Source organism: Equus caballus, chromosome 15, assembly GCF_041296265.1.
Source record: "Equus caballus isolate H_3958 breed thoroughbred chromosome 15, TB-T2T, whole genome shotgun sequence".
Classification (NCBI taxonomy): Eukaryota; Metazoa; Chordata; class Mammalia; order Perissodactyla; family Equidae; genus Equus; species Equus caballus.
In genome coordinates this window covers 49,648,700-49,676,626 of record NC_091698.1, presented here as the reverse complement: position 1 = coordinate 49,676,626, position 27,927 = coordinate 49,648,700, and the positions used below count along the sequence as shown (strand labels likewise).

The 27,927-nt window shown below is 39.1% G+C and overlaps 1 protein-coding gene across 2 annotated transcripts in view; it reads right to left on the bottom strand.

Annotated features, from left to right (window-relative positions):
• The window catches only part of PPP3R1 (protein phosphatase 3 regulatory subunit B, alpha), a 66,959-nt gene extending 39,657 nt beyond the window's left edge, over positions 1-27,302 (bottom strand). The window contains exon 1 of one of the 2 annotated variants that reach the window (XM_023618419.2): positions 27,097-27,302. In XM_023618419.2, coding sequence (XP_023474187.1) covers positions 27,097-27,156 — 60 coding nt within the window. In that variant the 5' untranslated portion in view covers positions 27,157-27,302. Of the gene's footprint in view, positions 1-23,056; positions 23,638-27,096 lie in introns of those variants that run through there. The other variant, XM_023618420.2, reaches the window with a different exon arrangement.
• Positions 27,303-27,927: the final 625 nt, after the last annotated feature.

The following is a 27,927-nucleotide window of genomic DNA, read 5'->3' as shown; positions in this document are numbered from 1 at the left end:
AGATATTTCTGCCTTGTTACTGATCTTATGGGGAGAGTATTCAGTCTTTGCCATAAGTACATTGTTAGGTGTAGGTTTTTATAGATGTTCCTTATCCAAATGACTTAGTTCCCCTTCTGTATTATTTTCTTTTAAATCATGAATGAGTCCTGAATTTCATCAAAAGCTTTTTTTACATCAACTGATGTGATCATGTGATATTTCTTCTTTAGTATGTGAATACGGTGGATTATTTATATTGAGTTTCAAGTAGTGAACCAGCCCTGCATCCCTGTAATGAACCATAGTTGGTCATGGTATACAATTTTTAATACATATTGCTTAATTCTATTTGCTTATATTTTGTTAAGGATTTTTATCTACACTGATATGGGTTACTGATCTATAGTTTTATTGTATTGTCTTTTTTTGATTTTGGTATCAAGGCAATGAACCTATTCAAATTTTCTCACATTGGATGAGATGTGGTAGTTTGCATTTGTTCAAGGAATTGGTCCATTACATCAAAGTTGTCAAATTTACGTGTATAGAGTTGTTCATAGTATTCCCTTATTACCTTTTACATGTCTGCAGGGTCTATGGTCTATTTCACTCCTGATCCTGATAATTTGTTTCTGCTTTTACTCCTCTCAGTCTTGCTAGAGGTTTAACTTATTGATCTTTTTGAAAAATCAGCTCCTTACTTCATTGATTTTGTCTATTGTTTTTGTTTTCAATTTCAGTGATTTCTGCTTTTATCTTTATTTCCTTCCTTCTCTTTGCTTCAGGTAGATTTTGCTTTTTTTTTTTAGGCTCTTGAAATGTGAACTCAACATTATTAGACATTTTTTTCCTTTTCTAAAGTGTACATTTAATGCTACAAATTTCCCTCTCAACACTGCTTTAGCTATGTCCCACAAATTTCAATAGGTTGTATTCTTATTTTCATTCAGCTCAAAGTATTTTTATTTCCCTTGAGACTTCCTCTTTGACCCATGGGTTATTTAGATGTGTGCTCTTTACTTTTCAAGTGTTCAGAGATTTTCCAGTTATCTTTCTTTGACTTCAGGTTTATTGCATTGTAGTCAGAGAACACATTTTGTATGATTTCAATTCTTTTAAATTTGTTGAGGTTTGTTTTTATGGCCCAGGATATAGCCTATCTTGCTATGTGTTCTGTAGAAGAGGCAGTATATTCCAGACTTGTTTGGTGGAGTGCCCTATAAAAGTCAACTAGATACTATTGGTTGATTGTGTTGTTACGTGCTTCTATAGCCTTGTTGATTTTCTGCTTAGTTGTTCCATCACTCGTTGAGAAACAGGTGTTTAAGTCTCTAACTACAATTTTGAATTTGTTGTTTCTCCATTCAGTTCTATCAATTTTTGCTTCATAAATTTTGCAGCTTTACTGTTGCATGCAAACACATTTAAGACTTCTATGTCTTCTTGATGGACTTATCCTTTCATCATCGTATAATGGCCATTTACTGTCTCTGATAATTTTCTTTGCCCTGAAATCTACTTTATCTGATTATCAATATAGTCATTCCTGCTTTCTTAGGATTAATGTTTGCATAATATATCTCTTCTTCCTGCCTTTTACTTTCAATTTGTCTATATCATTATGTTTGAAGGAAGTTTCTTGTAGACATTATAGAGTTGGTCATGTTTTTAATCCTCTGCAAATATCTGTATTTTAACTGGTATATTTAGAAAATTTATATTTAATGTTATTATGGGTATGTGGATTCATGGATTTTATTTCAAGGAGTTATAATCTTTTATCATCATCATCTAATGATGGCTTAAATTGTCCCACATTTGGCCAGTGGGAGTCCTTCCCCTCCAGGCTGCCTCCCGCATCCTTTTAGAACATCCCCATCATTCTCTGGGCCCTCCTTACCTTCTGTGTTCCAAACATACATTGTACTTTCCCTACTCCAGTCCTGAAATCAGCTATTTCCCTGAGGAGCCCGTAGTTCCTTTTAATGGAGAATGGTTAATGGTATCATTTGATGAAGAAAAGTTCTTAATTTTAATGTTGTCTCATTTATTCATCTCTTATTTTACACTATGATTAATTCCTAACACACCTGATTACTCTTTCACTGAGCTGTTTGAATGAAACTCTTACATGAATTTTTCTGTTTATATTGCTTTATTAATATTCTAAAGTATTTTCCTACCTGTAAAGAAGGCAAGAGCCTACTATTCATATCCTTTTACAGAAGATTAGTGAGGTGGAGAGAGTGAAACAGCCACCCATATCCAATGCAATATGCTAGGCATGATCAAAGCATAGACACTGCTATTCTCAGGTCCCCAAACAAACAATTTTGAAATTGTAGTGGTCTATAGACATCCAAGTAGACCTATCCAGCAAGTGTAGAACCTGGGCTCAGGGAAAAGATTATGATTAAAGATGCAATTTCGGAAATTATCAGCATAGAGATAGCAGACTTCCCCACTCAAGGGACAGCTCATAAAAATTGGAAAATGAAATAAAAAATAGTAGGAATACTAACATTTAAAGAATTGGAAGAAGAGAAATTCACCACAAACAAAGCAAATGATTAAATACAAGAAGGGAATCACAAGGATATGGTTCTGTTCTAATAGTTTAATACTCTCTTAGGACTTTACCATAATCTATATTATTATATAATGTTTTCTTATACTATAATAAAACATATATATTATTTTGGTTCTATAATGGTTCATACTCTAATACAGTTCTAGAAAATATTTAAGTAAAAAGTTTAAGTAGGAAGGAGTTACGAGTCACAAAGTGGACAAACAGTAATTACTCCCAACTCCCATTTTTTGGGGTAGGTTCAGACTTTATATAAGTCATTATTATTAAAGGCAAGGTATAACTTTAATTTGATCGATAACAACTCTAAGTTACAAAGATTGCTATACTAAGAGTAATTACCAACACCAGCCCTACAAAACTATCTTTAAAATTACCTTAAGGGGTGAAACTGTTTAAATGATCTGCCTGTTTACTAAAACATACAATTCTAAATTCTTCCTTATTTAATGAACACACAAAGATGCACGACACCATTCTGGGTCTCTCTCTCAGATAAAAATATTTTCTGAGTGGTCACACAACTACTGGGGCTGTGGAATGCATTAAGATTCTATCTTAACTAAGACCTAAATTAAACACAAAGAGTTGTTGTTTCCAAATATGGAATCAGTTTCCCATTATGATTACCTTACTACACTGCAAGCTCCATGACAGCAAAGCACTGTTTTCACCAAGACCAATGTAAAGAAGCTTAGCACCCCCTGCTTCTAGGGGTTTTATGATTTTAGGTCTCAAAGTAACTTTGATTACTTAGTTAAGGTCTGCCAAATTCGTCCATTATACAGTTACATTTTCCCCCTTGTATTTAATAAGCATCTTGTGGGAAGTTATTTTTAGACTATGTAAATATACAAGTTATTCCTCAAACTTCACCCACTCATTTTGACATCCATTGATGATTCTTGTCTGAGTCAACTATATTATGACTCCTGGGACAGTCATCCTCTAAGATGACCCCCACCTCCAGGTATTCACAGCCTTGTATAACCCCCTTCCCTTGTGTAACTTGCTTTTAACCAACTGACTATGACAATATTCAGAGCATATCACTTCTGTAGTTAGGTTACAAAAGATTGTGACATATATTTTAACGACAGTCTCTTTCTATAACTTTCTCAGCTTGCCTGCTTTAAAGAAGCTCACACAGCAAGAAACTGAGGGTGGCCCCCAGCCAACAACCCACAAGGAACCAAATGCTGCCAACAACCAATGCGTGAATGTGGAAATGGATCCTTCCCCAATCAAACCTTCAGATGAGACCAAAGACCCCAGGTTGATACTTTGATTTCAGCCATCTGAGACACCATGAAGCAGAGAACTCAGCCAAGCCCACACAAACTGTGAAATAATTAACGTGCATTATTTTAAGCAAGTAGACTTTGAAGTAATTTATTACAGAGCAAGAGCTAAGTGATATAATTGCCATATGGCAGTTTCCTAATGCCATCATTCTTTCAACATTTATTACTTAGCTTTCTCCTGTAGGGAAAGGCTTTCTTTTCCCCTCCATTTCTATACACATTTATGTATTTGTTTTTTTCCCCTACAGTTACCCTTCAGTGCCTGATACACAGAAAGTAATACATATTTTTGAATTATCACTGAAATACGCTTTTGTAAATCTTCATTAAGTAATTTTTTTGCTATTTCTTTGGAAAAATGTATTGAGACCCAAACAACTAGTATATGAATTTTAAACATAATCCATTTGCCAATTAATTTTCCTCTTTATACCAGACTCAGTTTTTCCAGGAATGAGGCTCCCAACATTCAAGCAAACTGTCAAAAGAATGAGTATTTGTCCAAAAAGGTAAGAAAGATATCTTACAAAGCGCTTACTTAATACACTGTAAGCTGTTAATAAAAACAAGGATTTATGAATAAGATTTCATTCCCAAAGATATAAGGAACCTCTCAAATAACAACAGACACATGACAAAAGCTTTATTAAATCAGAAATCTTTTTGAAAGTCTACATTTGCAAAAACAAAAAAACTACTGGCTCAGGGCTGGCCTGATGGCACAGTGGTTAAGTTCGCACATTCTGCATCAACAGCCCAGGGTTTGCCGGTTCAGATCCCACGTGCAGACATGGCACCACTTTGCAAGCCATGCTGTGGCAGGTGTCCCACATATAAAGTAGAGGAAGATGGGCACAGATGTTAGCTCAGGGCCAGTCCTCCTCAGCAAAAAGAGGAGGATTGGCAGCAGATGTTAGCTCAGGGCTAATCTTCCTCAAAAAAAAAAAAAACAAAAACCACTGGCTCTTTTCATCTGGTTTTAATCTAACAATGAAACTACTTTTCTTCAAATTAAGACAATTCTTTACATAAGGTCCTAAAATCCTTCAGACACTTCAGATGTACTAATTTAAATTTCATTAACTACTTTAGTTCAAATTAAACATGCAATACAATAAATGTTGTTACTTTGTCAAGTTCTAATGGACTTTTTTAAAGGTAAAAACTGATGGATCTAGACAGGAATCTTTAAAAATTAGCTTTGTGTAGGGCCGGCTCAGTGGTGTAGTAATTAAGGTCATGCTCTCTACTGTAGCAGCTCAGGGTTCATGGGTTCGGATCCTGGGTCCAGACCTACACACTGCTCATCAAGCCATGCTGTAGCAGTGTCCCACATACAAAATAGAGGAAGACTGGCATGGATGCTAACTCAGGGCCAATCTTATTCACCAAAAAAAAAGCTTTGTGAATATAAACATGGATTGGAAAAAAGGACAGTTTACTGAATACAAAGAAACTGAAATAACATTCACGTGCTGGGCACTATGTTAGAGATTTTACAAACATTTTCTCATTTATTCTCCAAACGATCTTCTGGGTGTCAAGGTTAAGCAGCTTGCACAAGGTCGCACAGCTGGTAGTGGTAGAAATCAAATTTTAACTCAAGCTAATAAAATTCCCATAGTATTCTTACTAACATATCATAAGGCCACACCTTTTGTGTATTACACAAAAGAAGCCGTTAAGTTATTGAAGCCCTTTTTTCCTCATCTTAGAACACTTAAATTCAAGTGGCTTGTCAATGCCGACTCACACTGGCATAGTAACTTAAAATGCGTTATTCATATATCTAACACAGCAGTCACAATCATAGAAACATGACAACAAGAGGGTGTGAGATAGGTGGAGACAGCTGAGAGGAGAAGTAAAGGGATGGAAAATATAAGACACTATTATATGGAAATTGTCCAACAACAACTTGTAAGGAGCAATACTAATTTGGTACTATATTTAATTTAAAAACACATATAAGCCCAAAACAAAACAGAAAACTCTAGGGACACAGCATTTTCAATAATTATAACTGAGAAAATAATCTCAAAACAGAAGATCTACAGTCCCAGCAGTGAACTGTTCTGGATGATGGTAAGAGACTACCTTGACTATGGCCACAGGAAACAGCCAAAGTAGAAGTTAGTACAATGGAGATCGAGCAACACTACAGCAAGGATGCACACAAAGACTTACAGCGACGGCAGAAACTACGGGGAAAATGTGACACAGGCACCCTAATTCTGAAGGAAAACCTGGAGTAGAAAGATGTTCGATGACAGCAATGAGAAGAAATAAAGGAAGGTAGAGTCAGACAGAAGGAAATGACTTTGCAGGAGAATTCCGAAGCAATAATCTACTAGGGGTCAGCAAACTATGGCCCCAGGCCAAATAAGGCCTACACCTCACGGGTTGTTTTTTTTTTAGTGATATCTTTTTTTAATTGAGATATAACTGACACATAACATTATATTAGTTTCAGGTATACAATAAAATGACTCAGTATTTGTATATATTGCAATATGATCACCACAAGAAGCCTAGTTAACACCCATCACCATCCAGTTAAAAAAAACTTTTTTGTGATGAGAACTTTTACAATCTACTCTCTTAGCAACTTTCAAATAAGCAATACAGTATTATTAACTACAGTCACCATGCTGTACGTTACATCCCGTGACTTATTTTCTAACTGGAAATTTGACCTTTTAACCACCTTCACCTACTTCACGCCCCTCCCCCCCCCACCTCCCACGTCTGGCAACCACCCATCTATTCTCTGTACTTATGGGATCAGTTTTGCGGTTTTTTGGCTTTTTTTTTTTTAAGATTCCACACATAAGTGAGATCATACAGTATTTGTCTTTCTCTGTCTGACTTATTTCACTTAGCGTAATACCCTCAAGGTCCATCCGCATTGTTGCAGACAGCAAGATTTCCTCCTTTTTTATGGCTGAATAACATTCCATTATCTGCAGACACATACACACACATTTTCTTTATCCATCCACTGATGGACACAGGTTGTTTCCATGTCTTGGCAACCGTAAATAATGCTATAATGACCACGCGGGTGCATCTATCTTCTTGAGTTAGTGTTTTCATCTCCTTTGAATACTCAGAAACCGAACTGCTGGATCATATAGTAGTAGTTCTAATTTTTTGAGGAACCTCCCATACTGTTGTCTATAGTGCCTGTACCAATTTACATCTCCACCAACAGTGCACAAGGATTTTCTTTTCCCTACATCCTCACCAACACTTACTATTTCTTGTCTTTCTGCTAATAGCCATTCTACAAACACGTGTGAGGTGATATTTCATTGTGGTTTTCATTTGCATTTCCCTGATGATTAGTGATGGTGAGCACCTTTCCATGTACCTGCTGTCTTCTTTGGAAAAATGTCTATTCAGATTCTCTGCTCATTTTTTAATTGGATTTTTGTTGTTATTGAGTTGTATGAGTTCTTTATGTATTTTGGATATTAAACCCTTATCAGATATATGATTTGAATATATTTTCTCCCATTCAGTAGGTTTCCTTTTCATTTTGTTGATGTTTCCCTTTGCTGTGCAGAAGCTTTTAGTCTGATGTAGTCCCATTTGTTTGTTTTTGCTTGTGTTGCCTTTGTTTTTAGTGTCAAATCAAAAAAATCATCACCAAGACCAATATCAAGGAGCTTACAGCCTCTGTTTTCTTCTAGGAGTTTTACAGTTTCAGGTCTTACACTCAAGTCTTTAATCCATCTTTGAGTTGATTTTTGTGTATGGTGTAGGACAGTGGTCCAGGTTTCCCAACACTACTCAAGAGACTGCCCTCTCTCCATTGTATAGTCTTGGTTCCTTTGTCGTAAATTAATTGACCATATGTGTATGGACTTATTTCTGGGCTCTCTATTCTGTTCCATTGACCTATGTGTCTGTTTTTATGCCAATACCATACTGTTTTGTTTACTGTAGCTTTGTAAGGGTTTTTCTTAATAATAGCTTTATTAAGATATAATTCACGTACCATACAATCCATCCATCTGAAGTGTACAATTCAGTGGTCTTTAGTCCTTTCACAGAGTTGTGCAGCCATTACCACAATCAAATTTAGAGCATTTTCATCACCCCGAAAAGAAAGCCCATATCCTTTGGCAGTCACTCCCCATCTCCCTGCCTCACCCCACCTCTAGACAACCCCTAATCTACCTTCTGTCTCTACATATGAATCTATTCTAGATATTACATATAAATGAAATCACACAGTATGTGTTCCTTTCTAACTGGCTTCTTAGCAGAATATTTTCATCCATGTAGTAGCAAGAATTAATACTTTATTTTTTTTACTGCCAAATAATATTTCATGTTATGGATATACTACATTTTATTTATCCATGTTCATCAGTTAATGGACATTTAGACTGCTCCCATTTTTTGGCTATTATGAATAATGTTGTTATGAACATTCATGTATAAGTTTTTTACTTCATATATTGTGGGTATATACTTTGGAATAGAATACTAGGTTATATGGTAACTCTCCGTTTAACACTTTGAGGTACCGTTTTCTAAAGCAGCTACAGCACTTACATTCCCACCAACAGTGTTATGAAGGTTCCAATTTCTCCACATCATCACTACCACTTACCTGGTCTTTTTGATTACAGCCATGCTACTGGGTGTCAAGTGGTACCTGACTGTGGGTCTGATTTGCATTTTCCTAATGACTAATAATGTCAGAGCATCTTTTCATGTGCTTATTGGACATTTGTTTATCTTCTCTAGAGAAATGTCTACTCAGATTCTTTGCCCATCTTTTTTAGTTGTCTTTTTACTGTTGAATTTTAAGAATTCCTCATATATTCTGGGTAGAAGTCTTACCAGATCTATGATTTGCAAAAATTTTCTCTCATTCTGTGGGTTGTCTTTTCATTTTCTTGATGTCCTTTAAAGCATAAAAGTTGTTAATTTAATGATATTCAATTTATCTTTTTTCTTTTGTTGTCTGTGCTTTCAGAAACAATTCATCACCTGTGTTTGTAAATTAAGTTTTATTGGAACATAGCCATGCTCATTTGTTTAGGTATTATCTATAGCTGCTTCACACTACAATGGCTGAATAGTTGCAAAAGACTGTATGGCCCACAAAGCTTAAAACATTTACTGCCTGGCCTTTTACAGAAAAAGTTTTCCAACTCCTGATCAAACACAATGCCAACAACTCCCACCCACCCTTAATTTAAAATGAACAGCCTGCCTTCACCTGTAGGGGCTGCAAAGCACATGATATCCTTTAGAAGGAAGGAGAATTTTGGTTATGCTAACTAGGTACAGAAAATATTTTTGTGAAGAGGCTGACAACATGGGGTGATAGGGAAAAAGTACAGTATAACATCAGGAGCCAGATATAATTTTCACTGCCTACAATACAATCAGTAATCTGTGACTTTTGTTCAGAGCACCAAATAAAATATTGATGAGGTTGTTTTCACCATTAAAGGTCTAGCCTCTGTTGTGGAAGGTAAGCTAAGGCCAGTTGATAAGAACTTTAACTGCCTTGGAGAAAGAGGGTCAAAAGGTATGAACTTCCAATTATAAGATAAATTAAGTACTAGAGATGTAACGTACAACATGACGACTACAGTTAACTCTGCCGCAGGATATGTAGGAAAGTTGTTAAAAGAGTAAATCCTAAGAATTCTTATCACAAGGAGAATTTTTTTTTCTTTTTTTCTTTCTTTTCTTTGTATTGTATCTATATGAGATGATGGGTGTTAGCTGAACCTATGTGGTCATCATCTCACAATATATGTAAATCAAACCATCATGCTATACGCCTTAAACTTATACTGATGTATGTCAATTATCTCTCAATAAAACTAGAAGGAAAAAAAAAAAAAACTGCCAGAGCAAGGAATTTGGTCTTTTTCTGGTATGCACGAAACAGGCAGATACAATGGGACCTAAGAAAAAAAACCTGCTATGAGACTTGCAATAAAATTTTTCCTCTCTAATAAAAAGAAGACACTTGAGGAAGTGCTCCCTGCTCCTCCTCAGCCAGATTATTGGTACCTGAAACCATGGCGGCCCTCTCCTGACATGTAGGGCTTTAAAGCAAACCAGACCTATGCTCTTAATGAAACTGATGAACTAGGGAACCACCCTGTAACTCTCTGGCTCTGGCTCCTCATTTTGTGAAATAATATATTCCTTATTATTTAGGCTACTTTTAGTGGGATGGGTATTCTGTTACTTGTAGCCCAAAACAAATCTAACTGATACATTTCCTACTTTGTTTATAAGCACATGACTGGACAGAGAGCTGCAGAGAAATTAGAATGAAGTGATTATTAAACCTGTACCTGCCAAGAATGCTACATACTAGTTTTTAGTAATTTGATTTTCAAAAATTTAAAAAGCATTTTGCACTTTATCAAGCATTTTAGGTAACTACCTTACCCAATACCCACAAGAACTCTGAATCAGGCAGTGTTGTGGCCATTTTACAGATATATACTTAAAAAGAAAAAAATTCAGAGTACTCCAATACTGGCCTTCCAAATCTATATCCCATGCTTATTCTACATCATCATATCATGTCTCATAGTTATCAAACAAAATTAATTGAAAGCAATAATTAACAACAAAATAATTACAGTATTCTTGCAGCACTTAAATGATTGCTTGACATTCTACAATTCTATTTGATGAGTAATGTGAGTAGAACGGATAATAAAATGTCCAAATTGCTGCTACATGTTAAGTTCCAACTGGGCAAGTGGAGCGACCAGAAGAACTCTAACACATTCTAACGACTACTTAAACGCACACTATAGCATATTATAATTTTTCCCTCCACGCACCTGACTCAATCTATGCCATGAAGTCTTTGGAGCATTGTGTTTTTTTCTTTCATCTTTGTCCCTAACACTGTGTTTGATATATGTAGTAGGTGAACATAAATCTTTGCTAAATTAAGAAATCAGAGATTCAGAGTTGTAGTCTCACTCGATCAGCTGTTCTACAATATATTTAGAAAAAACTGTTAAGATAAATCACCTTAAACAAACAAAACTAAACATTAGTTATAAATTTTGAGTTTCCTTTAATTATGAAAAAGTTTACTATTTAACACATGAAAATAACACTCATATATAACTGACACTTTTCAGATACGTAAAAAGAATCTTGAAGCATAAAAGAAGTCCTGTAACTTTTAGAATCAACAGCAGTTTCCTTCCAGTAGCTTTCCCATTGTGCCTAACTCATTTCTGCTTTCTAACTGTTTATTCACAGGACTTTCAAAGACCTCTCTAGCCCTAGATGACAAATATAACTTAACTGAGTGGTACCTCTGCGGGCTTCCTAAGCCCGAAGGACAAGCGGCTACTTAACCATCCACCTTTTACATTTACATTCCATGGGAGAAACTACAGTGGGAACTGGCTTCACAAAGAAGAAAAAAAATGCATCCCTTGCTCTAGAGGAGCCTACAGCTTAGGAGGGGAGACAATTAAACGCAATGAAATATGGGAGGTACTATAATCAAAGTTACTTACAAACGACCATTAACTGCCTGGGAGAATTGAGGAAGTTTTCACAGAATGCCACTGGAACAGGATCTTATGTTTGCTAGACAGAGAAAGGCGAAGGACATTGCAGATGGAAGAAAAGGCACATACAGAGGGACCAATAAGTGAAAAAGGATGAGGCATCTGAGAACCAAGTAGTCTGACTTGGTTACAGAATAAGGATGGCTAGAAATAAGGATCAGAACACAGGTGCCATACAAAAAACTTATATTTTTAATTCTAGAAGATGCAGCAATGACTTTTAAATAAAGCAGTGACACTAGATTTCCTTTTTAGAAGAAAAACTCTGGTGGCAATACAGAAGACAGAATGAAGGAAGAAACTGGACGCAAAAAGAGCAAAGCATTACGTAGGCTATGGAAATAGTCCACGTGAGCAATAAATCTAACTGTGACAACGCCAGTGGCAAAGGGGATGAAGAAGAAGCTGATTCAAGAGGCACCTGGGAGATCTAAAGGAGAGAGCACATTTGCTATAACATGGTACTTATGTTCCTGAAAACACTTCATATTCTTAAAACTACACATTAAAAACAATATGAGTTAAGGAAAATAGTTGGAAGCAGACACTCAAAACCTATGCAACGCTGTAACCAGAGTACTAACAAAATCAACAAAAATCCTAACAAGCATATTAACATAAAGATGTGCTAAATAACTAATAAGTATGAGACTTTTTAAAGGTACAGATGAAAAAGAAAAAAGTGTAAGGGGTAATTGAAGCTAAGTTACAGAAACAAAGGAAAAATGCACACATACTTAGAGGAATTGTGCAATAAACTCTTCCAACACAGACAAATGGCCCCACTGAGCCAAGAGGAAGAATGTAGGCTATAAGGATAGTATGCAGTGCTGTATTCTTCAGTAGCTCACTGCTTTCAGCTGTGTTAGCAGATTTTGGGTTCAGCTGCCATGACCTGATGGCACAAAGCATCAATATGCTGCAATGTTATGAACATTTTCCTCTTTACCAATAGTATGTGAGCCAGACTGGAATGCCTTGAAAGTAAGCAAGTGAGCCTCCCACGCTTACACCAGGTTAGACTGTGTTCCTACATTATAGTCTTAGTAGAGACTGCTACTGATGATTGCTTAAGACTTAGGTAGTAGTACAGGGGTGGAAAAGGTATACCAGGTTTCCAGATAGGAGTGAATGGACAGACATGTTTCCATTAAGGAATAATGAAGCATGAATAGGGAAACAATAATGAATATGGTTTTAGTTATGTTGAGTTTGAAGTGTCTTACGGACATCCCTATTTAGATAAATATCCAGTAAGCAGTTAGATCCATGGATTGGAGCAGAAGATGATGACGTGGGCTGAAAATATGAATCATTAGTACATAGGATATGACAAAACTTTGAAAATAAACAAGAATTCATGCATTCACTCAATTCACTCATTCAACAAATATTTACTGAATTCCTATAATATATAAGGCCCTATGCTGGCAGCAGGAGTATATAAGAGTGAAGAACGAGACAGCCATCATGCCCACTCTCATGGAGCTAACAATAAATCATGGGGAGACAGAAAGCAACCAAACACCTATAGAACTAATCAATGAAGTATGTACAAACAAGACGTAAAAGGCACTACTAAAAGGAATATGACCTGAGCTGGTGTAGGGGTGGGAGGCTCAGTCACTTACTCGAGGGAATTTTGAGGTATTCCAAACATAGCTTATGCAAAAGGCTCTGAGGGAAGAATAAACAGATGGAAGAATAAATATAGCATACAATACTGAATAAAATGTAACGCTAGAGTATAGAGACAAAGCAAGAAGACGGTGGAAGCTGAAGTAAAGAACAGGTAGAACCTATGGAGTCTAGGGGCAGTCTTAAGGATTTTAGTCTCTATAATACATGGGATTTTAAATAGAAAAGTGATATAATCATATCTAAGAGGGCCTTGGAGCAAACCCAGATGAGAGGCTAGCATACAAAAATTAAAAATGATCAGAAAGGTAGAACAGCAACTAGCAGAAAATATCATAGAAGCCAAAAGAAGAGAGAATTTCAAGAGTTCCCATCAAGGTCCAACATTACAGAGAAGTCAAGTAAGAATGAAGAAGCAGATACATTTAATGAGTACCTACTGGATTTCCAGACACTCTGTATTGTTGCCACAATCTTAGGAGCTATTATTCTCATTTTACACATGAACTAAATAAGGTCTAGAGAGTTTATGGTATTTGTTCAAGGTCACTTAGCTAATAAATCGCAGAACCAGAATTTAAATTCAGATGTTTCCAACTCCAAATCTCATACTGGTAATTAGAAGATTACTGCCAACCTAATAAGTTTCAGTAAAATGCAGATACATAATCATTCTTCTGCACGGATGGACATGTTTTATATCTGTGCTTACGCAGTAACCATGAGCCACAAGTAGCTACTGAGCACTTGTACTGTAGCTATTGTGACTGAAGAACTGAATTTATACAGCCACATGTAGCTAGTGGTTACTGAACTGGATATCACAGATCTAGACTGCAGTAGATTGAAAAACAAGAAAAAGAGCAAACAGAGATAAGAGCCAAGAAGTTTCATAGTAATGGTAAAGACAGAGTGACAGCCAGACAGAAGGGCAGAGCTGAAGTATACCTATGTTCATAAACTCACTATTTACTTAGAAAGATTATCATGAGTTAGTTTATAATTCATGCATCTCTACTTGTTAGGAAAATAGCTGCAACATAAACACACATAAAATCACAGGTTTCTCTTATTACCTATTAGCACTTGTTTTTGCTGACATTCCAATTTTTATTAAAGACGGCCTTAGAAGCAAGCAATACAAAAGAATGCCAGCTTATTGCATCCCTATAGCAGGAGACTGCTTGTGGCATAACACTCAGGAGGATATGAAAAGGATGAAAATCATTCCTGAAATTAGAGAGATTAAGGATAAATAAAGTGCTAATAGAAAGCTCTAATATGGGCAATGGTCAAGGTTGGACCCTTTTTGTAGGTTGCTATGCTTCACTCTCTTGTAGGTTTTCAAAACGCATGCCTAGTTCTAACAAACAGATAAAAATGAATACTCTGTACTCTTTAGAAAAGACAAGAGACCTGCCTAGAGCACAGATGAATTTAATAATGCTACCAGAAAAACAAGTCAAAGTGACATCTCATTTACAGAAATGTTTTTGGGATAGCAATAGGGCTACGAACATGGCCTTCCTGATGACAGTCCTAAGAAAGGGCTTTAATTAAGAAAACAAAACACTCTGAGGAAGGAACCTACGAAGAACCTATGACTTACTGAATTCAGCGCTAAATTTTAAAGGATTTCCTAGAGAAACCTTTGAATATTTTAGATATTTTTATAGTACAAGACCATAGAAACCAAAGACAAACCCAGAAACATCTATTAGTCACATGTCATTTCAAAATTTTATTCCTGCACTAGATCTATACATCAGCTATAATTATACTGTCAACTCACGACCATCAAGAGGGTATGGGAGTCCAAGGAGAAAATTCAGAAAGGGAGAGTGTGTATGCAGGCTGTTGCAGACAAGGTTTACTTGGAAGAGTAAAAATGAGGAAGAAATTTTCATCTGACAAGCTTGAAATAAAATAGATACTTTATCCACTACACTTTGGAGGTCATTTTCTGTTTTGACTTAAGAAACTGTTATCTATGCAGTTAATGCTTCATAAGGTGATAAGCAGAAAAAATAAACACAAAAAATGTTCTGGTAAAATATTATTTTCCCTAAGAGTAATTTCATAAGAACACTGTCACAGTTCAGACCCTTGTTAAAGCACCAACCTCAATCATTATGAAATCACTACCCGATCAGAAAAATTATGCTGAATTGTTTTTGACTCAACATTTACATTTGAAATAGTTAAAAACCTTGTAATAAAACTGATTGTAATGAGGAAACTAGAGTATTGTATCATTACAACCTTTTGAAGTCTGACTTCTGTAATCTTTTTAATTAATAATAACTAAATTATAAAAAAACTAATAAATCCATACACTGGCATAGGTGAAAGAGAGAAAGAGAGAGAGAGAGAAAAAGAGAGAAAAAAAGAAAGAGAAGGAAAAAAGAAACCAACAAAAAACTCCCTCAGAAGAATATACAAGAAACTCAACAGTGATCAATACAAGGGGAAAGGGAGGCCAGGAAAGATTTACCTTCCATTTTATACTTTTCAGTATGGTTTAAATTTTTAAGCAAATGTACTAACAGTGTCTTCAGAACTTTAAAAAATTTTTAAGAATATCAATCTACAACTAGATGTTCCCCTTACATAAAATCTGAACTCAAAAATGGTTCCTTTTAGATCTATGCAACTTGATCAGAAGTAACTAAAGATGGACAAAGTATTAAGCTCTACTCTTGTTAAAACTCCTGTTTGCTAGATTCATTTCCTAGGTCACTGATTCCTGTTGCTCTCTCCTGGGTCCACCTACTATTTAACAATATTTACTTAATACCCTGTTAACTGCCTGTCAAATCCCCCAAAATTGATAGTATAATCCTTTTCCAGACTCCTCACCATTAATCTCACCCCGTTTGCCTCAGCCTCAATCTCAATTTCAGCAGATGATCTTGCCTCAAACTATCTCGAGTTACTGAGATGATTTAGGCCATCTGGTATGAACTCCATTATTAACACATATCTCTTGCCATGGCCTACTCTCCTCACCCTGATTTTTTTTCTCTCTCTCTTTTGATGTCTCTCCTTTCCTTTTATCGCTCCTCTTTCTACCACTTCTAGGCCTCATTCCACGCATCATCTTTCTTACAGCTCCCTCTCCCGGCTTCCCTGCTGATTCTAAAGAATACTGGCATCTTCTATCCTAAAAACAACTTATGCCAACTGTAAACCACTGAAGCCAACTTTTGTTTGTCCTTTTTTTCATAAATGTCTCAAAAAAGGAATGGACACTCTTCTCTCCACTGTCTCATCAGCAATTACTCCTTTATTCTATTTATTCATTCACACATTCCTTCTCCAAACACTACTTAATATCTATTATATACTAAGTATCTGGAATATAACAATTAAAAGACACAGATAAGGCCTCTGCATTTTCAGAGTTTACATTCTCTTCCAATCTTATTTTCATTACCTAGGACTTAAGTGAAGTTATTGTCTTCAAGATTATGACCTCTGTAACAGTTTTCATTTTTCTCTCCTTGCCTCTGTTAACAGATGAGAAAAATCTCTTGTCTAAGGAGAGTCATATTCCCTCCCACCTCCTTGGAGACCTCAAACTATTGAGGTCTTTTCCCTTTGAATCTTCAACCACACCCCCTCTTTCCCTGTTTGTTCCCTTAACCCCAAAATAAATTCTTCCTCAAACTAAATTCTCTTGCTTTCATCTTCTCTCCTTCTAGTTAAAGCTTTAAGGAACTCAATGTGTGACCACCCATTTATTTCTCAACTCACTGCATCCTGGCTTTCCTTGCTACCAGTACAAAATGGGGTTTTTCTGTATTGTTACCAAAGTCACCAGAATGCTCCTGATCCCACCAAAAGACACTCCCTTTTTTTTTTTTTAAGATTGGCACCTGAGCTAACAACTGTTGCCAATCTTTTTTTTTTTCCTGCTTTTTCTCCCTAAATCCTCCCAGTACACAGTCATATATTTTAGTTGTAGGTCCTTCTGGTTGTGCCATGCGGGACACCACCTCAATGTGGCCTGAAGAGCACTGTCATGTCCACGCCCAGCATCCAAACCAGCAAAACCCTGGGCCGCCACAGCAGAGCGTGCGAACTTAACCACTCGGCCACGGGGCCAGCCCCCAAAAGACACTTTTAATTTCTTCTTTTTCCTGATCTCCTTCAAATCTGACATGGCTCTGCTAATTTTCCAGCTATCTCTCTGGCTATTTACTCTCAGACAGTCTTCACAGGTTCCTCATCCTCCACCTGCCTCTTAAATGCAGTGTTCTTGAGGGTTTACCCTCTTCTCATTTTATAAATTTCTTTCTCTACAGGATTTCATACAGTTTCACAGCTTCAACTATTACCTAATACAAATACAGACAATGCTCAAATCTTTAATCCAAGTCCAGATTTCTCTTCTGAGCTCCAGATATAGATGGCCAATTATCTGTTGGCCATATACACCTAGTTGACCCATGACTCCTTTAAATTCAACATGTCCAAAATAGAAATCATCATTACTCTCTCAAATCTCCTTCTCCTACATCTCCTAGGCAGAGAATGTGCACTTCTAACAAGGTCCCAGATAATGCTGATGCTGCTGATTCAAGATCCCTGTTTTGAGAATCACTGCTCAAACATATGTTGCCTCTTCCTACCTTCAGGTTATCCAGTTCCTTCTGCTATCTCCCAGGCCATGATAGCTATACAGCAAGCACTGTCAATATTTCACAGCACTACACCTTACTGAACTTAGAATCTTGCAAAATAGCATCTCAAATAGTAATTATCAAATGATATGAGAAAACTAGAGATGAAACAACAGTCATCCCAGCAAAGTGGAAGTTTCTTGAGGACGATGTAGCATTTCCCATGTAACCTAGAACTGAATCTTACCCAAGTAGGTGGTCAATAAACGTTTGCTGAATGGATGACTCTATCCTCTATCCAGTCACCCAAGCCAGAAGCCACAGCAGGATTCGCCCTTTTTCTTCCCCATAATCCAACAGTCACCAAGTCCTATGTTCTACCTCCAAAATGTGTCTCATAATTGGCCCCTCCTCTCCATCTGCACTGTAACTACATTCTTTCAGGTCCTGACTTCTCACATGAATTCCTGTGATAATTTCTTAATTACCATGCCTCGATTCATCTATCCTATTTTATTATCCACACAGCCATCAGTTCATCTGATCTCTCTAAAAAAGTAAATGAGACAATGTCATTCTCCTGGCTAAAAATAATAGCTTCCCAACTGGCTTTAGGAAAAAAATGTTAATTCCTTCGTATGATATGCAAACTCCTCCATGATCTTGCCTCAATCTACCTGACCACCTTCTCTCTCCCTTCCACCCAAACCCCCTACCCTCCAGCCATGCCGAACTGGCTTGCATATCTCATGCCTCTATGGCTTTAAACATAAAGCTCTCTATCTGGAGTGCCTTTCCCACCGGCTAAATACTCATTCTTTTAAGACTCAGCTCAGACCCCATCTCTTCCAGGAAGCTTTCTTTGAGTGACATTCATCTCCCTGCCCCATCCCCACTCCAGTTTGGATTAAGCCTCTCCCCTGCCATGTGCTCTTACAATACCTTACGTTTAGTCTGTTAATACCACACATTACACTGCAAAATACTCCACTTAAGCTCCTTGGAAATTACAATTTTGTCTTATGTTTGTATAGACAGTGCTAGGTATATTAGCAAATGCTCAACTAAAATTTATGTACATTCCTTGCTATTCTCTAATCAGTGACTCTCAAAATGTGGCATATATCAGAATTACCTGGAAGACTTATAAAATCTAGACCGCTTGGCCCCATCCTCAGTTTTGGATTCAGCTGGTTCAGGGTGAAATCTAACAAGTTCCCAGGAGATGCTGATGCTGCTGGTTCCGGAACCACATTTTGAGTATCAGTGCTCCAAATACATGTTGTCTCTTCCTATCTCCAGGCTTTACAGAGTCTTTCTTTTCTTTTTTCCAGGAAGATTAGCCCTGAGTTAGTATCTGCCAGGAATCCTCCTCTTTTTTGCTGAGGAAGACTGGCCCTGAGCTAACATCCGTGCCCATCTTCCTCTACTTTATATGTGGGATGCCTGCCACAGCATGGCTTGTCAAGCAGTGCGTAGGTCCACGCCAGGATCCGAACCCGGGGCCACAGAAGCGGAACATGCGAACTTAACCACTGCATCACCAGGCTGGCCCCTAAAGAGTCTTTTCCTAGCTGTCTCCAACTCTGCCTAATGCAATCCTAATCATCTTTCTAGACTCAGCCCAACTGTCACCACCTTCACAAAACTTTTCCGAATCCCAGGTGAAACTCATCTTGCTCTTCCCTCAATTTCTATTGAGCTTCATGTATGTTATTCATACGATAACTCACGCTAACTTTTTTCACACCTACTGGCATTTGTCTTATGTTCTCTACTTTAAAGGAAGGTAGGAAATCTTAATCATTTCAATTTCCTCCACAAACAAGCACAGTAACCAGTGAACAGCAGACAAAAATCTACAAGTATTTGCTGATATGAATGAATCCCTGTTGCTTGCCCTGACTCTGGGCCCACAGTCTGTCTGACTCGCTTAATCCTCCTGGCCCAAGTTGACTTCCTTATACTGCCCTGTTCTTGCCTTACTACCTATGACAGATGCCTGATCCTCCCACACTTGTCTGTCCCTCTCGTTGCTGACTGACCCTTAGTCAGCTTCTTTATCTTGTATTGTGATCCTTTTCAATTTTCTCATCTGCTGTGGGACACAATGAATGGAGAAATTTTCTCCTCATGACTGATATGAATTTTAATTCTGCTGGCCACAAGACAGGTTGTTTGCTTTTTTTTTTTTAACGTAGCTTTTCTTTGCCACAGAACCTGAACTACATCATGTTGTGTACCACTTTAAGTGCAGTTACTGTAGATAGCAATAAATGTGTTTTAAGTTCTATTTACAGATCATGGAGATAATTTTAATAAAAAGTTTAAAAACATAAAGACATAAAAACGTCATTTACAAAATTTATGGTTGCCCTAAGAAACAAAATCTAAAACAACGGCTAATTACTTATGCCCTATGTTCAAACATGCATCCAGAACAAAATCCATATTACCTATTAAAACAAAAACAGCTATAAAAAGCCTGATCAACTTTCCAAATTATACTAAGCACACACTAAAAACTAATTCTGTTATATGAAATGTTAAGTTTCTAAAAATGCCCCTACAAAATTTACCCCTTCAAAAACTACTCAGAGACTTTTCAATCACACCATCCTAAACCTCTTATTCTTATTTTATTCTTTTTCCATTCCTCTGCATGTCAGTAACACTGACATCCTCTATCTAAAACTATATATGCTTACATAGAAAAAAAATTGTGAAGATAGCTGCTATTTATTTAATCATAGATAATTGACCATTAATGATTTGGGGAAAATTCCTAGGAGCTCAGTACTCAGATTTTTATATACATATACGTAATCTTTATCCCACCTAGAGGCTCAACAGTTTAAAACTCAAATAAAGGTGAAGGGAGAGAAAGACTTAACTCTCAGGGAAAAAAGAAGTAAACTACTTTTAAGGTAGCAACTAAAATTATCTGTCAGAAAAATTCTTGATAGGTTCAATCCAATCAGCCTTTTGCTTTCCTCTTACTTGAATTCATCAGGAATAGTTACAAATTAAAATCCGCTGACAAAAATGTAAACATAAACATGTTCAGGATACTCAGTAAGAGTTATAATCAAGATTTTCCAAAGAGAGTCAAAATTTTCAGAATTGTATGCTCAACTAACTAGCGAAACGAACCAGGTCACTCCAAAGCCCACTTTATTTGAGTTACTCAGTATTCTATATGGCAGAGTTCAGCTACAGCTATGATCTTGATACTTTCAAACCAGTGCTATATTCAGCAGACCAAAATAATCCTAAAGTTGGGAAGCCACTGTCACGACAAATTATGTAGGTCTTGAAATGGTATTGAGAGGATGGTAGAAAAAAGAGCTAAGAGTGAATTAAAAAATAAAAGGAAACTAGAAAGAAAAGGGAGACAATGACTTGGACAAAAGCAATATCGTATGGTAAACTTTAAAATATTTTTAAAAGATAAGGAAACACTGAGTAGCAGGAAGATAAATTTAAGAGCTAAAAGAGGATTTCCCAAATTCAGTCTGTTGGTCAAAAAAACAGAGGGGTAGCTGGGGCGATGAACCACAAGGAAAAAAACTATTTGGAAACCAGATCTTTCTGCTTAATATATCAACAATATATCTTAATTTATCAATAACAGATCATTGTTCCTCAAAACGCATTGTTTATAAATGCAGCAAAAACACTGCCTGCATGGTCAAAGATCTTCAGGTAAAATACACACAGTAAGGAAGTTGTATTAAAGCACTAAAGGGCACTTCATAACTACAAAAGGCCAGGCCAACAAAAAGACTGTACTATGAATGGCTCTGATCTAAGCTGTTTTCTGTAATAGTCCGGAAAAGCCTACACTTTGCGACTCTGGGGGCCAAAGTCATCACTGAGCTGCTTCCCAAGTTGGCAGGGAAAAAACTTCCTCGACATCTCAAAATCACTAATCATTTAAGTCTGCTCCTAATCTGGATTTTAAGTACACTAATAAGTGCCCTTAATCATTTGTCCTGTATTTTAAATAAAAGCTGATTTGCTTGAATATTCTAATTTCACTTTCTTCCCTTCACAATCACACCAAATTGACTTTAAGTTGCAATCGGCAGAATTTCTCTCTTCCCTAATCCACCTCTCTATTTTGAAATACTTAAATTCTATATACACGGTGAAATACAATACAATGAAAAGGTGCAAGGAATTACCCAACGTCAAACAACCCGTCTAAAAATCTTCTGACAACTGTTCAATGACTTTTACAAAACGCCTAACAACCAAATCACATGTTCGAATCCCTCCTAAATAGACAAGAGCACTGCGAACTTTACTATGTACCCAATTCTTAATTACGAAGGGGAGACTGCACCGGCTGCCCGGAGCCAGAACCGGTAAGGTAACAGGCTAAAAGGGCGTCGTTGATTTCTTGGCTGCAGTGACAGAGGCGGGAGACACACCCCTAGCGTCGGTTTGAAACACTACAGCAGCGAATTCTACCTAGGGATTAATGCGAGGGTAAGGAAAGACAAATTTAAATCGCCATGATTCAAAAACAACCACCACCAGAGACAGACTTACGAAGGTAACAAAGAAAACGAAAACCCCTTCCTTGGTAGTAAGGAAGCATTAAAAAAACAAGTGTCCTCATTTATCCAAGACCGAGTGAGACTCTGTTTTCCTGAATCTACACCTTGGAGCTTCCCGGTTCGCCAGTGCAGAGAAAAGCAGCAGCGAGAGAAACCCCGTGAGGTTGCAAACAGCAGCGAAATAAACACTAACAGCAGAGGGGGGAAGTAAGTGGCAGGATTCCTGCCAAGACTCACTGCTCGAAAATGGAGTGGGAGTGGGAGTGGGAGAAAGAGCAGCCCTGGAGAAAAAGTGGGTCTTATATAAAGAGCCATTTGCCACAGACGATTATTCCCATAGGATCTGGGAATAGCCCCGAACTTGAGAGTGCGTCTGGGGGTGAGAGGGGGGCTCCACGTGCAGGAGGGTCCGGAGAAAAGTAATGCGGGGCGACGAGGGAACAGTCCCAGACCGATGGCCCCAGGGAGTGGGGGGGAGGGGGGGTCGAGGCAGGGGCGGAATCCCGGCGGCCGGGAGGGGGCGGGGGCGCCCCGCAGAGGCCCGGGGGCGGCGCGGGGACCAGCCGTCCTGTCAAGCAGCCGGCCGGCCGCCCCCGCCAGCCACCGACGCACCCGGGCCGCCGAGGGCTCTCTCGGACCCGCCGCGGCACCAGCTCTCGAATTTTCCACCGGGGGAAGCCGACCGGGGGCGTCGGGGCTCGCCCCCGGCCCAGGAAGCGGCGGGCGGGGGCGGTATGGTGCATCGGGGAAGCAGAGGTCTCACCATTTTGCTCGGCGGTCACGGCTCGCTCGGGCAGAGGAGAGTGTCGGCGCTCAGACGGGCTCCCGCAGGAAGCGGCGGCGGCGGCCCAGCTGCGCTCGGCCGGGGCGGCTGCGGCCCTCGGGACGCCCGCGGGGGAGGGGGTGCGGGCTGGGGGAGGGGCGGCGGCGCCGCGGGGCCCGCGCCGGCCGGGTGACTGGGCACGCGGGGGCGGGCGGGGGAGCAGAGAAATTAAGGTCGAGATTCGGAGACAGAGGGAGCGGGAGGAGAGGCGGCGAGAAGGGGGAGAGGCAGAGAGGAGGGGGAGAGGGGGTACGGGGGCCAGGCGACTCGGGGGCTGCAGCCGCGCGCTCGCGCCGGAGCCGTGACGGACTCTCTGCAGAGGCTTGCGCTGACCCGCAACCTCAAGGCACGAAAAGGGGGAGGGCGGCAGGAGGAGGAGAAAGCGGAGCGCAGCGGCGCGCGGGGCGGAGGGCGGGGGCGCGCGCGCGGGGCCGGCGGCCGGGCGGGGCTTCCGCGAGCGCCGCACATCCGGGCACCCGCGCGCCGGCTCGGCGGCCCGCCGCGGCGCTCTGGCGAGCTCTGGTTGGGGAGCGCGGAGCGCGCGGACCACGTTCGCTCTCCGCCGGCCGCCCCCTGCGTGCGAGCGGGGGGAGCGCGGGGGGCGGGGGGAGGACGGCGGTGACGTAGCGTGGTGGAGCCCTTCCTGTCATGTGGCTGGAGGCGGGGGGAGGCGGGGGAGGCATCGCCGGGAGGGGAAGGAGGAAATGCTGGGGTGCCCTGGGAGGAAGGAAATGCGAGGGGTGCGCGAGCGGCGGGCGCGGGGGGAGCTGGGGCCCAGGACTGGGAGCCTTGTCGGGGAAGAGGAGCAGATGTGCGGCCTTAAGGTGCCAGAGCCAGCCAGGCACCACAGGAAAAAAAAAAAAAAAAGGAAAATCCAAGCCCTGGGGCTAGAGGGAATCAGTTTGCTCTGAAAGAAAGGAATATTTGCATCAGTGTACCAACCGGGACCCACTATGGAATTGCAGGGTGCACCTGGACCGTTGTCAGCCCCGGGCAGCCCCAGGTCCACACTCCAGTATGAGTTGGCAGAGTCAGGAGCTGCGTTGGAAAGACAAGGAGGGGAGCCAAAGCTGGCCGTAGCGAGGCGTGGGGAACCACGGGATACCAGTCGAGGGGCCGCTTTCCCGCTCCCACCAAGACCTCCCCCAGATCGGGATTCTCCTTCAACCCTCCAGGCTGCCCTTTGACGGGTGCAGCAGTGTGTGTTTTTGAGAAACATTCGAAGACAGATTGCCCACTTACTCTTTTAGTAGGGCTATAACCACTTTGGCGGCAGTTACTATTCCCAGAAAATTCAGGCTGGGATGGGAAATGAAGTCCAGAAAAGCATAAGGAGGAAAGTTATGTTCAGAGAAAAAACAGAGCGCTCACAGGAGAGGTATGATAAGGACACTGAAGAAAACATTTTGCAACTATTTAACCAGTTACTGCTTTTCAGATCTTGATAATCTCGTGTATGTATGTGTGTGAAAGAGAGAGAGGGAGAGAATGTTTTCTGAGTGGTCAGGAACACCTTATTGACAAATTCTTTGAGTAGTTTTATCAAAAGCCATAGTGTTTTTTAAGGGCAGTTTGTTAAAAACTTCTTACATGAGAATTTTATTCTTTTTCTGTGCTAATTATTTTTCCACATGATAAGCACTCATCTTTTCTAATAGAGGCTGAGTGATGAGCCCTTGGTCTCTCTCCCCACCCACCCCCCTTTTTTTTAAAGAACTGCTTTGTTTCTGCGTCAGGATAAATAAGGAAAAGTAACTTAATGACAAGCTGTGTCACATAGTGAATGTGTCTAGGAAAGGCCCACAAATGATGCTGTCTCTTCCACCCTTTAATCTAAGTTTCTTGACTTGGATTCTGTTGCTATTTAGGTCCTGAAGTGTTACAAAACAGGGAAAAGTTCCTAAACTAATGTGTGTAATGTGTTCTAAGCATATTATTTTCAATTAGTTTTTCATTATAAAATTAAGGCAAGCTCATTAAAAAAAAAGTACTATATAAAAAAAATTCCTCCCCCTCAGTTCCATTTCTCAGAGGTGATCACTGTAACTTCATTTGTGCATGTGTCCCTTGGACGTATTCAATGAAAGGCAAATTATCATTTTTACTGAGGATTAAATACTAAGAAAGAATCTGAACTATATGGGATGCAGTAGCTTTAGAGTAACCCATGGTTTTGTCATTTTAGCCAATTTAACGATAATCAATCCACAAGTATCTATTGTGAACCTAAATCAGAAATTCAAGAGCTAGCACTGTGAAAGACTGGTTAGCCTCTGTTACTGACCGAAGCAAGAGACACAAAGCCAGTCCACTTGCTCCTTCTCATCCTACAAGTCTCCCAGAGTTCACCACTGACATTCCCTCAGCTTTGTGTATACTGTATACAATGCAGGCAAGGAGCAGGGTGCGTCTCTGACACTGAAACTAATTAGCAGTCTATTTTGAGTCCATTGAGAGAAATAAATCCAAAATGCACCTTTAATACCCAGGTTTTTCCCATAAGGCCGAAAAAGAAGGTATGATAAGTAGTCATTCTCCTTTTTTGCCTTTTTTCATTAAGTTTTGGTGTAAAGTTGGTATGAGAGGGAATAGTACCAAACAGTCCTGCTAAAAGCATGTGTTTTTAAATAGATAGATATGTGAAAAGGCAAAGGACATGTGTAATAAGTGGACTATTTTTCCTGGGAAAGGTAGCAACCAAAAGATGATTTTGGGGAGTATTATGTCAAATAAGTTGGAGGGAGACACACTTAAGACAGAGATACCATGTACAAGAACAATAACTGAGGTGTGAGGTGATGAGAAGTATCGATGGCAGAGGAATGGAAGGGGTGGATATGAAAGACATGGAGCAGAAATGGGCTGACTATGCAACTCGTGGATGTAGGGAACAAAGAGGGAGAAAGGAAAGATGACCAGTTTTAGTTTGGATAACAGAAAATGGTGATACCCTTAAGAGAAACACCAAAATCAGGAGAAGTTTGATTCCTGAGTGAAAAGAGATTAGTTTGGATTTTAAAACGCTAAGTTTGGGCCTGCCAGGTGGTGTAGTGGTTAAGTTCACGAGCTCTGCTTCAGCAACCTGGGTTTGCGGGTTCAGATCCTGGATACAGACCTAGACGCTCATCAAGCCACGCTGTGGCAGTGTCCCGCATACAAAATAGAGGAAGATTGGCACAGGTGTTAGCTCAGGGACAATCTTCCTCAAGCAAAAAGAGGAGGATTGGCAGCAGGTGTTAGCTCAGGGCCAATCTACCTCAAAAAAAAAAAAAAAAGTTTAAGTTGCTTCCCAGTGGAAACACCAAAGTAGAAGCTGGAAGTGCAAGTTAGAAAGGAATAGAAGATGTGGGAATCAACTTAAAAACGGAGGTTGAAAGTGAAACCTTCAAATGTCCACTTACTTAGAAAAAGAAGGGACCCAGACATAGTAAGAAAGCTGCTAAATAGAAAGAAAATGAAAAGAAAGTTTTAAGAAAGGGAGTTTACAGTCATATTTGACCATGGGCAGCCTCAGCCTTCAATGTCACCACAATTATCTTTAAGAAGTTAGAAATGTCGCAGGAAATTTTATCATGTGTAGACCTTCGAGATGGTTGTGATATCCAGAAATCTGCCTTATTCTTCAAGGACTGATCACTGTTGTTTATTTGTATATAACATTTAAGGGGGGCGGAAAAAACAAATTACTATTCCTGTAATTGTTTAACGTGTTGCAGTGCAGTATTACCCCAAAACATCCACTTTGATTCACCATTATACTAACTAATGTCAACTAGAAACCATGTTTTATTTTATAGTCTTCTTATACTTAGGAAGAAAATGCCAATTTAAAAGGAGAGTAATTAAAACCACTAGAAAAAAAATGTTCCCTTTTAGTACACATATTGTTAATGTAGATTTAGAGGAAATGGCTACCTCTCCTCCTAGATAAAACATCTATGTCCCAGCTCAGTAATACCAGATTTAAGAATATTTTGTACCTTCTTGCGACCTTGTTTCACATCGCAAAATTCTCTTTGTAGTAGGTGCTTAGGCTGCATGGGGAATAGATCGGCTTCCTTCCCAGAATCCTTTTTTGTGTGGAGGAGAAGGCAGCTAGCCCCTGCTCCAGGGTGTGGTTGAGGAAAGGCTCCTTGGCACCTGGGATGGCAGGGAAGTGCTCGTTCCCTTCTAAGTAGCAGAGGTATGAGCCAAGGATTCTAAGTTCCATCTTGGAAACTCATTTCTCCATAGAAACCATCTTACAAAGAGTTCTCTAAACAATGGCCTTCCCACAAAAGCCTCATTAAATTATAATGTAGCTAAAACTCTGTATATTTGCTATTAAAAACACAATGGTATAAAACAGTACTCTTAAAAATATGTAGCTTTATGAATTAAGGAGTTTGGAGAAAATGTATACAAAATACTGGATGCAATTTTTTTTAATTTTAAGCATAACCAGTTTTAAAATTATGGATCATATGCAACTTTTCTAATTATCATAAGAGAATTACATTTAATTTGTTCAAAATAAGATCTATCATTTACTTTTCAGATGAAACACAAATTAGAAAAATTTTTAAATTAGCAAAAGTTTCAAAAACTTATCTGATAAATTGGTTATATAAGTTATTTCTATGTTATATAATGCACCAAAAAGAAAAGAGATTTCCTAAGATTTATTCCTAAACCTCTTGAATCCATATCTATTTCTATGTATTAGAGGAAAAACCCACAGTGTTTTTAAAGGCAGTCTGTTAACACTCTACGTGATGAGCTTCATTCTTTTTCTGTGCTGATTATTTTTCCATATGATAAGTACATTACAA